The 17,144-nt window shown below is 35.8% G+C and overlaps 1 protein-coding gene across 1 annotated transcript in view; it reads left to right on the forward strand.

Annotated features, from left to right (window-relative positions):
- ADGRV1 (adhesion G protein-coupled receptor V1) overlaps window positions 1-17,144 on the forward strand; it is a 567,434-nt gene that overhangs the window by 32,967 nt on the left and 517,323 nt on the right. Inside the window, exons 2-6 of the mRNA XM_067731218.1 lie at window positions 7,260-7,444; window positions 9,677-9,826; window positions 10,913-11,008; window positions 13,756-13,860; window positions 15,265-15,378. Of these exons, the coding sequence (XP_067587319.1) occupies window positions 7,260-7,444; window positions 9,677-9,826; window positions 10,913-11,008; window positions 13,756-13,860; window positions 15,265-15,378 (650 nt within the window). The remainder of the gene's footprint in view (window positions 1-7,259; window positions 7,445-9,676; window positions 9,827-10,912; window positions 11,009-13,755; window positions 13,861-15,264; window positions 15,379-17,144) is intronic.

Raw genomic sequence — 17,144 nt, forward strand, 5'->3', positions numbered from 1 at the left:
ATATGTTTCCATTATGAATGTCTACATCGAAGCCTAGTATTTACCTCTCTGTTAACCACTGTCTTGAAAAAATGTGTTGATTTCTGTAGTCTGTATGTAGAAGAAAACAGAATTCATTGCAGGCATTTTCTCCTATAGACGTACATTTTTTTTTTTACGTGGACCATTTTTTTTTTTAAAGTCTTTATTGAATTTGTTACAATATATCTTCTGTTTTTATGTTTTTGGTTTTTTGGCCACGAGGAGGCATATGGGATCTTAGCTCCCCAACCAGGGACTGAACCTGCATCCCCTGCATTGGAAGGTGAGGTCTTAACCACTGGACCGCCAGGGAAGTCCCTAGACATACATTTTAATACGTGTATAATAGATTCTCTCATGAGAGACAGACGACATTGATAACTGTAATGGACTGTGGGTAGAAGAGGCATTTGGCAGGTGGGGGCTGGTGTGAGGGAGACTGACTTTTTATTGTTTAATTTTTGTTCCTTTTTAATATTGTACCACCTCTACGTATGTTAAAGATGAATAAAAATATATTCCTTAAAATTGCGAAGTAAGTAAAAAATAAAGGTAAGAAACATCATTTATAGTCTGAATAACTATGAGACTATTCCCTTTATCATTTTTTTTTTTTAAGATTTATTTATTTATTTGGCTGCGTTGGGTCTTCTTTGCTGTGCGTGGGCTTTCTCTAGTTGCGGCCAGCAGGGGCTACTCTTCATTGCGGTGTGCAGGTTTCTCATTGTGGTGGCTTCTCTTGTGGCGGAGTACGGGCTCTAGGCGTGTGGGCTAGTTATGGCATGCAGGCTCAGTAGTTGTGGCTCACGGGCTCTAGAGCACAGGCTCAGTAGTTGTGGCGCACGGGCTTAGGTGCTCCGCGGCATGTGGGTCTTCCCGGACCAGGGCTTGAATCCCTTTCCCCAGCATTGGCGGGCAGATTCTTAACCACTGCGCCACCAGGGAAGTCCCTCCCTTTATCATTTAAAAGTATTTAGCATTTCCTCAATTTGTAACATTAGATTATTTTGCTTTTGAAAGTTGCACATTTAAATTCTATTTTGGTATGGAAGAAGGAAACGGCTAATTTTTTGTAGTACTCGCCAAATACCAGTAACACAGATTAAGAATTCTTAGAGGCTGAATAATTGATGATATGAATGATGAAACTTCTCTTGTTCCACAGGAGTAATTCTATAGTTTTAGAATGCTCTTTAGTAAATGTAATAGAATTCAAGTAATTCTAAACTTGAAAACCTTGCTCCATTAGGATCATATTTTCAGTATGAATTACCTGGTGGTCACACCGTGGGAAGATGCTTGCTATGGCATTGACAAGGCAACAGCTGAAGCTGAAAGGTCAATGTATCTCTTCAATTCATCACTAGTAATGTTTGTCTTTTCACCTTCTCCTGTCATTCACAGAGGTTGTACAGTTTTTATTGTGAAACTTAAAAAGACCAAGTTAACTTTCACATTGATGAAGGGTTATGTATGAAAGTTGATCACTTCAAAATCATCAAAATCAGTTGAATTCTCCTGTTTTTCTTTACACTGTCGTCTATTGGGTTCTGATTCTCATTTATATATTTTATTCTATTTTGTTTATACAGACTTATCGAAACTTAAAGTAGAAGACTATTCCCATTTATTCAAAATATAGTATACTTGCTACCTTTCCTGAGGTACCTATTAATAAGAGGCAAGGTGGGAGGAAGGTAATATCCTAGATAAACAGAATTTAGAATTCAGTGATTATTATAACTTATTGTGGGGGCAGGTATTTTTTTATAAATGAAATTTAGTATGTTTCTGTGCTAAGTAATACAAGTGAGGAATGAAATTAGCAAATACCAGTAGATTTTTAGAAGGGAAGAAGAGCTAGGCATCAAGGGAAAAAAGCAAGAGAAAGGAATTAATGCCTGGCTAATTTGAAGAAGCATGATATTGGGGTTCCTTAGGACAATAAGAAGGACATTAACTTTTTCAGAATGCTGAATCAGTGTGGTATACTCCTGTCCTGCTTTGTTCTATTGTGAAAGCATTTTTGGTTTGTCTGTGTGTCCTAAATTTCCTCACTAGTAATTGTCCATTTCAAGGTGGAGGAGATAATATTGTAGATGGTGGTAATAATTGCATGAGAACAGGAAAGATAGCTGGTGTGGTGTCCTTTCACAAATGTTTAGAAAAGACCATGGCTGTTGAGTGTGAGAGGGGAGGAGGAGGGATCTTCCACTTGGTGTATCCTGACATGAGTTCACAATATTACAGGTTTGAATTTAATGGATAAATGTTGATGCTGGAAGTGACCGAATATCCAAACCAAGCTGGCTATAGCAGAAAATGTAATTTATTGCCTCAGCAACTGAAAAGGCAAGGGTAAAACTGGATTCAGGAACCTGAGCTCGATTATCAAGACTTGGCTCTTCTCCACCTCTTAGATCTGTCTTTGGCTGTGTTGGCTTCATTTTCAGACTTCAGAGAAAACTGGCCCCAATCAACATGATCCTGAGTCCAGCAGTAGAGGGAATCTGCATCTTTATGCTTAAGCAAAAGTCTCAGAATTGTCTTTAAAAATTTTTTTTTAAATTTTATATTGGACTATAGTTGATTTACGAGGTTGTGTTAGTTTCAGGTGTACAGCAAAGTGATTCAGTTTATACATATACATATATCTATTCTTTTTCAAGTTCTTTTCCCATTTAGGTTATTACAAAATATTGAGCAGAGTTCCCTGTGCTATAAACTAGGTCCTTGTTGGTTATCTATGTTATATGTAGCAGTGTGTATATGTTAATCCCAAACTCCTAATTTATCCCGCCTCCCCCAGCCTTTCCCCTTTGGTAACCATAAGTTTGTTTTTTAAGTCTGTGAGTCTGTTTCTGTTTTGTAAATAAGTTCATTTGTATCATTGTTTGTGTTTTAGATTACACATATAAGCGATATCATATTATATTTGTCTTTCTCTGTCTTACTTCACTTGTGTGATAATCTCCAGGCTCCATGTTGCTGCAAATGGCATTATTTCATCAGAATTGTGTCTTGTTGGCTTTGATGGCCGATCTAAATCCTTTGCCCACCCCTGTGAGTATCTTGGAACCAAGGGCCATCTCTTGTGGGTCTTTGTGTCCTCAGTGATTAGCACAGGTGTTATACAGTGTATAGTAGGCACTCAGTATACAGATGTTATACCAAACTGTAAGCTGCTCTTCTGAAAGCAAACAGTTTGCATTGTTAGAGCTGTTCTAATATATTCCTGATTTTAGTTTTGAAGTAATTTTTGTAGAATTAGGTGACTAGTTGGTTAGGCTGAATATGCAAGAACCTGAGACTTTGTGTCTGCATGCTATCAGGACTCTATGCAAACTTCATAGTGTAATCCAGGAAATAAGAAAGTAACCTAAATCTCGTATTGTTTTAACACAATAAGAGATTGATTAAGAGATAAGAGATCTACTGGCAGGAACAATTTTCATGTTTTTTTTTTTGAATCATGCTGATCAGGAGTGGGAGGTGTGAGGGTAACATGGGTGATAGCTGGAAATGAGAGGATTTGAATATTGGAATATCATGCCATTGCAGAGCAGAGGAATGATTCAGTGAAGCTAAAATTATTCTTTCACAATTGTGACAGAATATGAATTAAGCACATAATGATATTTAAACATATGTGGTTTGAAATTCATTTCATAGAGACGTTTAAAATAGGTGGTCTTGTGGGTCATGTAAAACATTCATTAAATCTAATAAGAGAAAAGTGACCTGAAATAGACGTAAGATTTATGTGTTGTGTCAGTTACTAATGCCTAGTTTTCTGAGTTTAATAAAGGGAATTCCAAAGACTAGATTTGTAGTATGATAGAGGAAAATGTACCTAGTTACCCTAAAAAAGAAACTATTCATCATTTGTGTAATTATGCCTGTCTTCTAATGGGAACTTCACTTTCAAAGCTTTTTCTGCATCTTCTAACTTCTATTGAATGCCAACTCTGCCTCAACAACTTTTCTTACAAGTTGAAAAGATGAAAGCAGAGGAGATTCAATTATCAATGATGTCACAGAATTTGAGGCATTTCCAGTGATGCTTGTTTGTTCATTTTGCATAATCTCAAAACTCACTGATGTGAGTCAATTTAAAATGAGTTTACTGACTTAACCACAAGATCTAATTGCCTGGGAGACTGCAGGAATGCACCATTTGAGCTCATTGGTCCTGACATTAAAAGACGTTAAATATTTAAAGTAGTCAAGAGAACCGTAGTTTTAGTTAAATAAATTTCATGTTTATCAGAATAATAAGGTGCAGACCTTTAGGAGATGCATTAAGTATGCAGTTTTATGGTAGTTTTGGTTATTGTGCATGAGTTTAAAATAATAGAAAGCTTGGAAACATGTAGCATAAATTACCTACCATGTTATTAAAGACAGAGATGTGTGATTTGTAGGAATAATGTGTAAGAGGCAGTCTAGTGTGGTTATGGGTAGAGTGTCTGGAGGTAGACTCCTGGGTTCAAATCCTGCGTAGCCAGTTACTTAGCTAAGTAACACTGCCTGTGTTAACTAATCTGTCTGTGACTTAGTTCCCTGAGCTATAGAATAGGGTTAATGATATCAGCACCTTCTTCACAGATGTGTTGTGAAGATTAATTGTGTTATTGTGTATAAAGTACATAGAACAACACTATATAAGCATCTGCTGTTATGATTTCGTTCTATAGGTCATGACATTTTTTCTTCAGGATATATGGAATCTTAAAATGCTATATAGTAATATGTAGAAAAATATATGAGGACGTCTGCAGTAAGTTCAAGCGTATTGCATTGAAAAATTCAGTAATTAACTTAAAGCTACAAATGTGATCTATTTCATGTCTCCTCCAAGACACATCCCTCATAATTTCTCACACTCTTGGATAATGTATTTCAAAGGGTGTCTCAAGGATCAGTTGTATTAGAATCGATAGGGCTGTCCGTTAAATGCAGATTCCTGGGCCCCACCCTAAACTCACTGGATCAGAATTTCAGGGTTTGCAAATCAGCATTTTAACAAATGTTGGAGTTGATTGTTATGCATGACAGATTTTGAGAACTTATGTTCCCAGTCATACATGATTTGCCCTTCTCATGCTATAACTCAGTCTCACTTTTTCTTACTTAGAACTTCAGGTGTCATCTTATTTCTCTCAACTCATGGTTCTATTACATCTCATGTTCAAGGATTTGAGATTTTTCTTTCAAAATTGCAACAGACCAAAGTTGTCTTTTTCTTACACATCCAAGGCCTGGGTTGCTACCTTCTCACCCCTCCATTCTGTATTCTCTTTTCTTGGCCCTAGTTTCTTTCTTTCCCACTATTTGTCATAAGTGAGATGTAAAATCATCCTGGCTTTAGAATTCCACAAAAGATCTTCAATTGTCTCTGGTTTAGCCCAGAGCTCCCAGTTTCCCACCTTACCTAGGCTTTCCTGTTTTCCTTCTCTTTCATCTTTTTTCTTTCCTTCTCTCTCAGTACACACTCTTGGCTTAGAAGTCGAGGAAGAGTTTGCAGTTGGTGAGGGTGAACTATTTTATTTCTTCTCCCAGGTCCCTTAGCCCCATGGCAGCTTTCTAAGAGAGAAGGCACAGGTGTAAAAAATGCCTCAGTGCTCCAGAATCTCTGTCCCTGTTGGTCTACGTCTGTTTCCTGGACTCTATCTGAACTCTGCATCCCTGTCTATGGATTTTGCAGCCATAAACATGTGAGACATCATTAGGCAATCCCAGACTGCACTGTTTGAATATACTCGACTGAGAAAAATTGCATTTTAACCCTAAAATATATCAAGGGCTGGTTTATGTGGTAGTTCCTAAATAGAAAGCTATGTTTCGCCATGTGGAAATGCCAGATACATGAGAATTTTATTACTTCTTGACCAAGGTAAAGATTAATAGGAAGCATTTTGGCTCATAGAGTACATAATGCAACTCTTCTTTAAAACGCATGAACTTGTTATGTTCGTGTGACTGATCACATAATCCTTTGGAATCTTAATGATCCGTGAGATAAATTGTTCACATTTTTAGAGGTACATCTACATTACAAAATAGCAGCTCTTTCGAGAGGCCACTGCACTGTTAGGCTTTTGAAAACTTGAATTACACAGTGTTAAAAGTAGGAACAATATTGATGACTCATAAACACACACATTGTACTAAGAAAACTATAAGAGTTATGGAAAAGAAAAACACTTTGCCAAATTTCCTTAGTTTTAAAGCAACGTGGACATTTTCTAAGAAGTGATATTAGTATTTTAGCCAGGAAAATGGGAGAAATTTAAGTCCTGGAAATTTATGTGTTCTTTGAAAGGATTAGCATTTCCTTGCAATAACTAAAAAATTAAAAAACATTCTCAAGACAAAACTATGGGAAAAGTAGATATAAACAAGATATAAACTTTTAGCTTCAGCTGCTTTATGTAACAGTTCCAAAAGTTTGCTCATATTTGTATAATCATCAAATAAATAATGTCCCATTAAGATTATCAATCCATTTGGTAATTTTTAGTTTTGACTTGTATTTTACGGTTTGATTTGGGAGAAGATGGGCTTTAACTCAACTTTCATGTTGTTGCTTAGGTTTTACTTAGAATAAATTGGAGGGACTTTTTTTTTAAGATTATTCTTTTTTAAATTAATTAATTTGTTTTTATTTTTGGCTGTGTTGGGTCTGTGTTGCTGCACGCGGGCTTTCTCTAGTTGCGGCGAGCGGGGCCACACTTCGTTGCGGTGTGCGGGCTTCTCATTGTCGTGGCTTCTCTTGTTGCAGAGCACGGACTCTAGAGCACAGGCTCAGTAGTTGTGGCACACGGGCTTAGTTGCTCCGTGGCATGTGGAATCTTCCCGGACCAAGGCTTGAACCCAGCTCCCCTGCGTTGGCAGGTGGATTCTTAACCACTGCGCCACCAGGGAAGCCCTGGAGGGACAAATTTTTTTAATAAACTAAATTTAATAGATAAGTTTAAGGCAAGTTATAACTATTATGTTAATATGTAAATTAAAGAACAAAAAGTACTTATGGATAGTAAACAGTACCGAAGAGGGTTGTGATTTTTGACTTATTTCTGTGATCACACATCTGCATTGGGTGGCTTAATATTTGATGGATTTTTATGTCTTAGTTGCTTACTAACTCTTCACTCTTATCTGTAGGTAATGCAACGTAATGAAAATATATTGGATATATTTTGTGAACGAAATCTTTTTTTGTTTTTTCCCTGTAGGGATGCCCTCTGCATCTTTATTAGTAAATCTTCTTTCAGCTTTATTCATCCCTTTTGTGTTTGGAGAAACAGAAGTAAGGTTTGCCGGACAAACAGAATTTGTAGTTAATGAAACAAGTACAACAGTTATTCGTCTTGTCATTGAAAGGATAGGAGACCCAGCAAATGTCACTGCAATTGTATCGGTAAGAAATGACAATAGTTCTGTTTTTACAGAAGTAGATAGGAAATGTTTTAGTTTCAGTGATAAGAATTTTTTAACTCTTTGAGTAGTTCCATTATGATAAACAATTTGCAGATAAACGATTTATTCCTTTTATATCTGTTAGAGGTTTATAGAGTGCTCTAAGGTAGCATGTGCATTTGACAGTAAAGATACAGTATTTTAAAGATATAGGCTGATTATTTTAAAATGTTCATATGTTTATTTTAAAACAAATAAACCCCCAAGATATGAAGAAGTATTTCTAAGTAAAAGAACATTTTATTTTGAATAACTTGAATTCTCATTATCTCTGCTTGGATTTATTACTTAGTATCAGGTGGCTTAGAGAAAATATATGAAATATTTAAATGTAGAGAAATGGCAATTAAAAAAAACCCTTATGTCAGAGAGCTCCTTTTTTGGGAGAAATTAAGTATATTAAGTAGAAGTTAGATGGAATTTGTTAAACTATTGCTCTATCTTGCACACAGTTTAGTTAGTAGATAGATTATATGTACATATATTTGTGTTTAACCAGAAAATCATGTCATATGACCACTAAGGACATTGATATATTTGAGACCCAAACTACTTGGAATTTTTATTTTAAAAAATAAGTTTTTTTTTTTTTTTTTTTTCCGGTACACGGGCCTCTCGCTGTTGTGGCCTCTCCTGTTGCGGAGCACAGGCTCCGGATGCGCAGGCTCAGGAGCCATGGCTCATGGGCCCAGCCGCTCCACGGCATGTGGCATCCTCCTGGACCGGGGCATGAACCCGTGTACCCTGCATCGGCAGGCGGACTTTCAACCAATGCGCCACCAGGGGAGCCCCTCAAAATAAGTTTTTAAACAATAGGTTAAATCGTCACATTGGGACACACTGTAAAAAGACACAAAGAAGAAAAACTATCTATGAAAGAAACACAGTATTATAATTTGGTGCATTGCTTTTAGTTTTTAATTTATGACATGTATATATATTTATTGAATTTATTTTTAGTTTGAGTATATATTATATTTAATAACTTTTTACATATAATTTTGATTGTATCGTAATAATTTTTTCAGGTTGCTCTGTCGTATTCACAACTTTTCTTGATGGTGGGGTCATCATTTCCCAGTCATTTCTCAGCAGTTTTTCATAGAGGTTGCTTCCAATTTTTGCTGTTGTAAATATTGCTCTGATGAAACTGTTTACGTACATATCAATTTTTGTATATTTTGGATTGTTAAATGATTTTTTGGGTTGGATTACTGTGGTTTTACTCTTTATTTGTATCAGTGTCTCTTGATATTTAATACTTTCTAAAGAGACTGTGCCACTTTTTGTGTCACTTTTTATATTAAGGTGTGAGAACAAGTTTTCCAACACCCTTAACAACTTACTTGGATTTTTCAAGTATTTAAAACTAACTTTATTTTGTAAATGAGAACTAGAAATTGACTACAATATCCCTATAGACATCCTTCATTTTTAGTTTATACTAAATGGTTTTTTTTTTTCTAGTAGCTAAGTTACTCATTTTGGGTTCTTTGGCAGAAGAAATCTCATTTGGATTTGCGCAAGAAGTTGCTCCATTATTATTTCATAATTATTGCTCCCTTGAGAATCTTAGCAATGCTGATGTTACAGAATGAGGTCTTAAAAAGTTTTGAGGAAAAATTTATAATGACTAATAACTTGGTGTGCTAAAAGAATTGGGTCCTTATTGGTGTTGTGGGAGAATATAAATAAAACTTCAGGTTTAAAGTTTTGGAAAGAGTAGTTTCTTTAAAACTGATAGGGAAATAATTGATTTTCCTGATGTATTTTGGCTACTTACACCTCTTCTTTGGGAGAGTTTTAACTACAATTTGTCTTCCCTGTTAGGTTTGCTGTAATCCACTTCACATCAATCAAGAGGCAGAGAAAAAAATTTCACATCATTACTTTCCTTTATAATTATTACTTTTCTGTGAGGAATCTAATGATTCCTTTACCTTCTAGAGCGTAAACAAATGTTTTTATATAGAATCATTTCTTCTTATAATGCTTTTTTTAAGGTGATTTTTTTTGGTTGTTAGATATTCGTTTTGTTTTTCCACATCCTGTTTATAAACATCAGTGTCATTTGATGATTCATGTTTGTTTTGCCTGTTAATTGCTCTAATTAGCATCAATTTTGCTTGTCCTGACACTGTGTTATGTAAGAACTGTGTTTTGCATTTGATAGCTGTATGGAGATGACACCGGTGACTTTTTTGACACATATGCTGCAGCTTTTATACCTGTTGGAGAAACAAATAGGACAGTGTACATAGCAGTATGTGATGATGATTTACCGGAGCCGGATGAAACTTTTATTTTTCACCTAATTTTACAGGTAAGTCCTTTTTTCCCCAGTAAGCTTAAACTCATAAAAATCTTACAATGCTTAAAAATCATTTTCTCTAGAGATGAGCCAATTTAAGTGCCTGGTGGTGGTTTTCATAGAAGCCAGAACTGACAGTCTCTTTGGCAATTCCATGGTCTGGTTATTCCTCAGACAATCTTGTTTAGAAGATTCTACAGCTAGTTTTTGGATTAATTCAGCTTATTTAGGAATTGCCATGACAGATGCTCAGGAAAACCTTGTCTTCCCTTTGGCCCTTTTCTCTTTTATCCCTCTTCTGCTACCAGATGCACAAAGAATGACCGTGACTTCTGAGTTCAAAGGAGAAGGGTACAAAAAGCAGGCTTGGCAGTGGGAGGTCCCTGTGCCTTAGAATAAATTTGGAGCGCCCCTGGGAAAAATGCTTGACTAGCCTAAGGTTTAATTGTCCTTTATGGCTGAGGCAGTGATGGCTAACACTGCTCTACTTAATTTTTCTGAAGTGAACTGAGAATTTTTTTGGAATGACTGGGTTGGTGTGATTAAAATTTTTGTGAAAATGGCACTTGAAGCAGTCATGTTTTACTTTTGTAAGACACTCTTTTTTCGTATTTCTTTATGCTGCTATTGAATATTAATAGAAATGTAGCAAACTCTTCCCATATTTATTAGAAAAATTGCTTTAATATTTTAGCTTTAATTTGGTTCTATGATTTATGGAATAACTAATTCTTAAGTTTCAGTACCTTCTATAGTGTAAGAAAAAATCACATATGAATAGAATTTCATACTGTTACTTAATTCTCTGTTATATTGGTAATGAAATTAGAATATATTACTAGCCAGTGATTATTTATATTTATAACAATTTATATTTTAATAGTGATTAATGGTTTTCAAAACTTTTGAAGAATTCTTGTTTAGAACTTAACCACGTTGACTTAGTTTTAATGTATTTTCTTAATCTGTGCATTAAAAATATACTTGTATTTTTATTCATATTCTGAATGATTACATAAAGACCAAAATCCTTTTAAAATAATCTCTTTTTTCCTCTTATGTTTAATTGCTTAATTTACTTTTGGGCTTTTATTTTAGAAACCTTCAGCAAATGTGAAGCTTGGATGGCCAAGGACTGTTACTGTGACAATATTGTCAAATGACAATGCATTTGGAATTATTTCATTTAATATGGTATGGTTATAATTTTTTTTTTTTTTTTTCGGTATGCGGGCCTCTCACTGTCGTGGCCTCTCCCGTTGCGGAGCACAGGCTCCGGGCGCGCAGGCTCAGTGGCCATGGCTCACGGGCCCAGCTGCTCCGTGGCATGTGGGATCTTCCTGGACCGGGGCATGAACTCGTGTCCCCTGCATCGCCAGGCAGACTCTCAACCACTGTGCCACCAGGGAAGCCCTATGGTTATAATTTGATGAATCTTGTGGTTGCTTAGATAACCGTCTGTTAAATTTTGTGATTACTTTCTATGCTACCTAGAATCATCCTGTCTTTTGATATATAAATAAAATTTGGTCTAACTCCATCTGTATTCCACATTCTGTAGACTGTCCTTTTGTTTTACCTAAGATTTCTGTGAAATGAGGGGACCCCTATGATCGTGGTCATCTCTTGCCCTAATCTCTTTCTGCTGATCATTTCACCTGACTCATTTGTTACCTCCTCTGGTGGTCTCTAACTCACATGTTGTCCTTGTCAGTTTGGTCTGCTATAACAAAATACCATAGACTGGGTGGCTTAAAAGCAACAGAAATTTATTACAGTTATGGAGGCTGAGAAGTCCAAGATCGCGGCTTTAGCAGATTTGGTGTTTGGTGCAGGCTGACTTCCTGGTTCATAGACAGCTGTCTTTTTGCTGTGTTTTCATGTGGTGGAAGGGGCAAGAGAGGTCTCTGGGGTCTCTTTTATAAACATACTAATCCCATTCATGAGGGCTCTGCTCTCATGACCTACTCCCCTCCCAAAGGCCCCAACTCCTAATAACATCACTTTGGGGGTTAGGATTTGAACATGAATTTTGGGGGGACACAAACATTCAGTCTGTAGCAGATGTAACACAGTTCCTTGTGCTTGATGTCCCCAACTGGCACTTCAAAAAGCATTGTCTCTTAGCCTCCTCTGAAAGTTTAGAGTGATTCTAGACAAGAAAAATATATTGAAAGAACACTGAAAAAACCTATAGTAAACTTACAATTGAATAGCAGATGTTATAGCTGTTAAATATAGTTATTCTATATTTATTCCCTACCCTGAGATTTTCCTATTAATTACTATTTCTTGAAGGTTAAAACTCCATGTCATCTTCCTCAGTTTTGCTCAACAGTTCATTTTTTTCTCCTTTATCACCAAATTCCTGTGTCCCTGGCCAGTCCTGTGTTCAGAGGGTTTTGTTCTTTAGAAAAAAACACACAACACAGGTCCCCCCCACCTTTGAGAGAAATTGTTTTCAGCTCTGAAATAAAAGAAAATTTATCTCAAGTAAAATTGGATATTGCAAGTAAGTTTTAGTCTACAATAAACTTCCTGGTGTGGAGTCTTTTTGAATCATGTTATTAATTATCATTATTAAAAGGTAATGTGACACTCCCCAGCTTTTTATTTATTTTCCAATTTAGATTGCTACTTCAGTTGGTGTATTGTATGTCATTTTCTTAGCACCTTGAATTATCTTTGAAACAAGGTGAGCTTTAGATAAATATGATCTTTATAGTTGCAGTATCTTTATTAAAATGGATATGTGAATAATGCCAAGGTAGTAGACGTTTTGTAACTTCCATTATATCAACATTTACAAAAATTAATTAATTAATCAATCGCTTCTATTTGAATGATCTGGAATTTTTAGTTAATTATGAACTAGGCTCCCTTAATTGCTTAATTTTTCTCCCTACTTCTTTTCCTCTACACTCACTCCCAACTTTCATCCCGCACCTCATACTGACTTGTTTAAAGGTTTCTTTCCTTCTTTCTTTTGACATTAAATTAAATATCTTAGCCGCTGGGAGTGAGTCCTAGTCTCTAGCATTTGTCCTAGGTCCCTGAGTGTTGTGATCTCAGAGCTGCCAGGAAGCCTCTGACTAGGCACCTGCCCTGTGTGATTAAAATTAAACTAAGTAACTGTTGAGCTCACAGTCGTTACTACATAGGCTGGCTTTGTTTTCCAGACTGCATGATGATTATATCGGTGATGAAGGTAACGATGATGATGATAACAATTATAGCCAACATTTGCTGGGTCCTCACTGTGTGACATGTACTAGGATAAGCACTTAGACGTGCATTATTGACACCTCATCACAACTGTTTGAGACAGGCATTCCTATTCCTGTTGATGGATGGGGATACTGAGACTTAGTGTCACCTGCGGCCTTAGCTAGCGTGTACCTGCCCACTCATCTCTTCTACCCTGCCATGCCAACACTGTGCAACATTTGAAGTCCTGGCTTTTTCTTCCCCTCAGTGATCATGTCCTGAAAAAGTCATTAGCAGATGTCTGTTTTCAGTGGCTAACTGACCAATGAGGAGGGAACAGTGGTTGGGAGCAAGGCTGAACCGTAGTCCCAATGAGCTGCCCTGGCTTGGAGGCACAACTCATTTCTGTGACCTCCTGGGCCCCTGGGAGCATTTGAGTTCATCATCTTTCAATGAGATAATCTTTAAGATTCCTCAGCGGAACAGCTGCTTGTTGCTGGAAGCAGGACAAGAACCTACGTCTTTTGCCTGACTAGTTTTATGTTCCCTTTATACTATTATTTTAACCTTTTAAGCATTATTAGCTACAGTTAGTGAATGCTAGGAAACCCCACATTTTTAGAGCACAATGTAGATTGATTTGTCTGTGGAAAATTAGGATTTCTAAGGTAACAGTTTGCATGAGCTCCTGTCTCTGAGTGATCAGCACCTAATGGTCTTTGCTCTTCCAATAGCCTTTCTCAATCACAGTGAGTGAGCCCCCGGGCAGAAATGAAACTGTGCCTCTTACTCTCATCAGAGAAAAAGGAACCTATGGGATGGTCAGTGTGACTTTTGAGGTAAGTTTACTCTGAAATCATTTTAAATGGTAACGCTTCAGAGTTCATACCAGATGGCTGTACTTTTAAAATCAAGGTCCTTTGTATAATAAGCATGACTCTTAATGAAAATAAAATAAAAGTAAATACTTTGATCATCTGATAAATTTCATGTTTAATCTAAAACTGTTTTCCTTGCTTCTTGGATATACTGTGCTTATGTGAAACACAACATATCATTTTAGATTACAGGATAATAATAAACCACAAATTGAACAATAATGTTAATTCTATAAAATTCATAGAACGTTTATGATAAATCTTTTCAAGGATATAAAATTTTAAAATGCTCATGGGTTCCTTAGGCTTATATAAAATTATTTAATATGTAGTCTTCCCCCATATACATTCCCCATTTTAAAAAATATACTTAATGGATGGTGTTAACAGCAGTTGTACTCCAGAATTTGGAAGAAAATTGGCTGTAGAAACGATGAGGCATCATCAGGTTATAGTGTTTTCAACTCTCTATGGATGTCTGAAGTTATTTTATTAGCTCTTGAGCCTTCTGTTATGTTGAAATAATTACAGCTAACATTTGTGGAGCACTTAATATTGCCGTATACTGTTCTAAGTGCTTTACACTGATTATCGCTGCATGTAAACTGCAACTCTTCCCAGCACTCAATCTCCCTCATGCCCTTTAAAATTTTTTCTCCATAGTACTTACCATCATCGGACACACATTTATTTATCTTCCATTTGTTCCTTTTCATTAAATGTAAGGTCCTGGTGGGTAGAAAGTTTGCCTTGTTCACTGCTGTATCCTTAGTACCTAAAAAAGGGTTAGACACAGAGTACTTAATACTTTTCAAAAGGAATATGATTTTATTAAATATTCATATCTAGCCTGGAAAGTGGACATTATTACGCTCATGTTAAAGATGAGGAAAAAGCTGGACAGAGTTATTAAATACCTTGTCCAAGGTTACACCGCCAGTGGTGGAACTGGTATTTGATTCCGTTACTTAAGAGAGTACACTAATTGTGAATACATTCCGCTCCAGAAAAAGTACTTATAAGTTTTTTGTCAGGTTTAATAGTACGGTTGAGAAAAAAAGAGAAAGCTCTTAGAAACCATGTAGTTTAATGTAATTATAGTCAAGATCTGTAATTATATTACAGGCCTTGACTATCAGTTAGAAGGGCAGACTTAATATAGGTTAGTATCATTCTTCTTCTTATTCTTTTTTTTTTCTTTTTGGTGGAAGTACCAGGATATATTTGTTTATTAAAAAATTTTTTTAAAGTATCATTCCTCTTGCAAAACATTTTTAACTAAATATGTCAGCTGATATCACAATAATGCTTTCTTATTCTTCTGAAATATTTCATGTTTATTGATGGCACTGTGTTTCCTTGCAGGTAGAGGGTGGCCCAAACCCACCTGAAGAAGATTTAAGTCCAGTTAAAGGGAACATCACTGTTCCTCCTGGCAGTGGAACAGTAGTTTATAACTTGACAGTTCTCGATGACGAGGTAGGATGTGTTAAGTGCTTAAAAGGGACAAGGCCTCTCTCTGTGTTACAGACATGTTAGAGAATATTATGTCAAGTATTAAATTATGTTCAGGATTTAAAATTATTCAACATAGTCCTATGTGAAGTTAGTGTATTATGGCCAATTATGCCTTAGCTATAAATATCTCTTTTGAATATATCTTGTTAATATTTATCTTATTTAATTCACATGAAGTTGTGTATCTAAAAGGTGATGAACTTGCATGTAACTGACAACCACACTTAATACAAACATTTAAGCATTTTGTAAACCTTGATGATTGATTTTGCTCGTGATTTCAGTTTTGAGCAGGTACGGTACTACTTACCCAGCATAAATATTTTATTATAAAAGCAAAGAAAATTTGGTTGCATATGATATTCATTTTTTTTAGATATTTTAAATGTTTACATTCATAGGAAGGCTTTTGTTATTTTTAATTTCACATTGAAGCTACCAAGGATTGAGATACATGACACAGCTAGTTTAACTGGTAAGGAAAGAATGAATTTGAACAATATGTACAAGGATGTCCCCCATGAGCTAACCAAAAGAAAACATGACTTTTAATAAAATAATCTTAGTATTATTAGTAGTAGTATTACTTAGTAGTATTATCAGAAAAAAAGGGAATAGCTGGGAATTTATCCCCCTACCTTCCCACAAAAAAAATCATGAAACCAAATCACAAGAGAAGAAAAATGAATTAGAAGACATTATTAGGAAAAAGTATTTCTCTTGAAAAAATGAAATATTAGATAGCATTGATAACTCTTAATTCATCTGGTTGTGAAAGCTAACAAAAACCTTTTGTCTATAGATCCTGGAACATTTAACAGGTTATAATTTGGGGGCAATGATTAATTATACATTTTAATTATAAATTTAAAAGATCATCTTCTGAGGATCTACTATACAGCATGGTGACTATAGTTAATAGTATGGTATTGTGTACTTAAAAGTTACTGAGAGTAGGATTTAGGTATTCTCTCCACACACACACACACACACACACACACACAGAGTTAACTATGTAAGGTGATAGATGTGTTAATATCTTGATCTTTGTAATCACAATGTATATGTATATCAAATCATCATGTTGTACCCCTTAAATATATTAGTTATATTTGTCGATTATTCCTCAATAAAGTTGGGGGGAAAAGATCATCAATCAAATCATTACATTTTCTTTTTTGAGATAAATAGCTTTACTTTTTATATTTCTATTGATGGAGGTAAAACTATATATTTTTTCACTTTCAATCATTTATAATGAAGTAAAAACTCAAATAGCACAGTAGAGATAAGTCCTAGGATTTCTGTGTAGTTAAAAAAAAAAAGTTTCGGGACTTCCCTAGTGATGTAGTGGTTAAGAACCCGCCTGCCAATCCAGGCGTCACGGATTCGAGCCCTGGTCCAGGAAGATCCCACATGCCTCAGAGCAGCTATGCCCATGCGCCACAACTACTGAGCCTGTGCTCTAGAGCCTGTGAGCCACAACTACTGAAGCCCGTGCACGCCTGTAGCCCGTGAACTGCAACTAGAGAAGCCACTGCAATGAGAAGCTTATGCACCGCAATGAAGAGTAGCCCCCGCTCGCCGCAACTAGAGAAAGCCTGCGCACAGCAACAAGGACCCAACACAGCCATAAATGAATAAATTTATTTATTTATTTATTTATTTTTAAAAAGTTTCATTTTAACAGTGTCATCATTTTGCCTAATAGTGACTCTTGTAGCTTG

This window comes from Pseudorca crassidens, chromosome 3, assembly GCF_039906515.1.
Source record: "Pseudorca crassidens isolate mPseCra1 chromosome 3, mPseCra1.hap1, whole genome shotgun sequence".
Classification (NCBI taxonomy): domain Eukaryota; kingdom Metazoa; phylum Chordata; class Mammalia; order Artiodactyla; family Delphinidae; genus Pseudorca; species Pseudorca crassidens.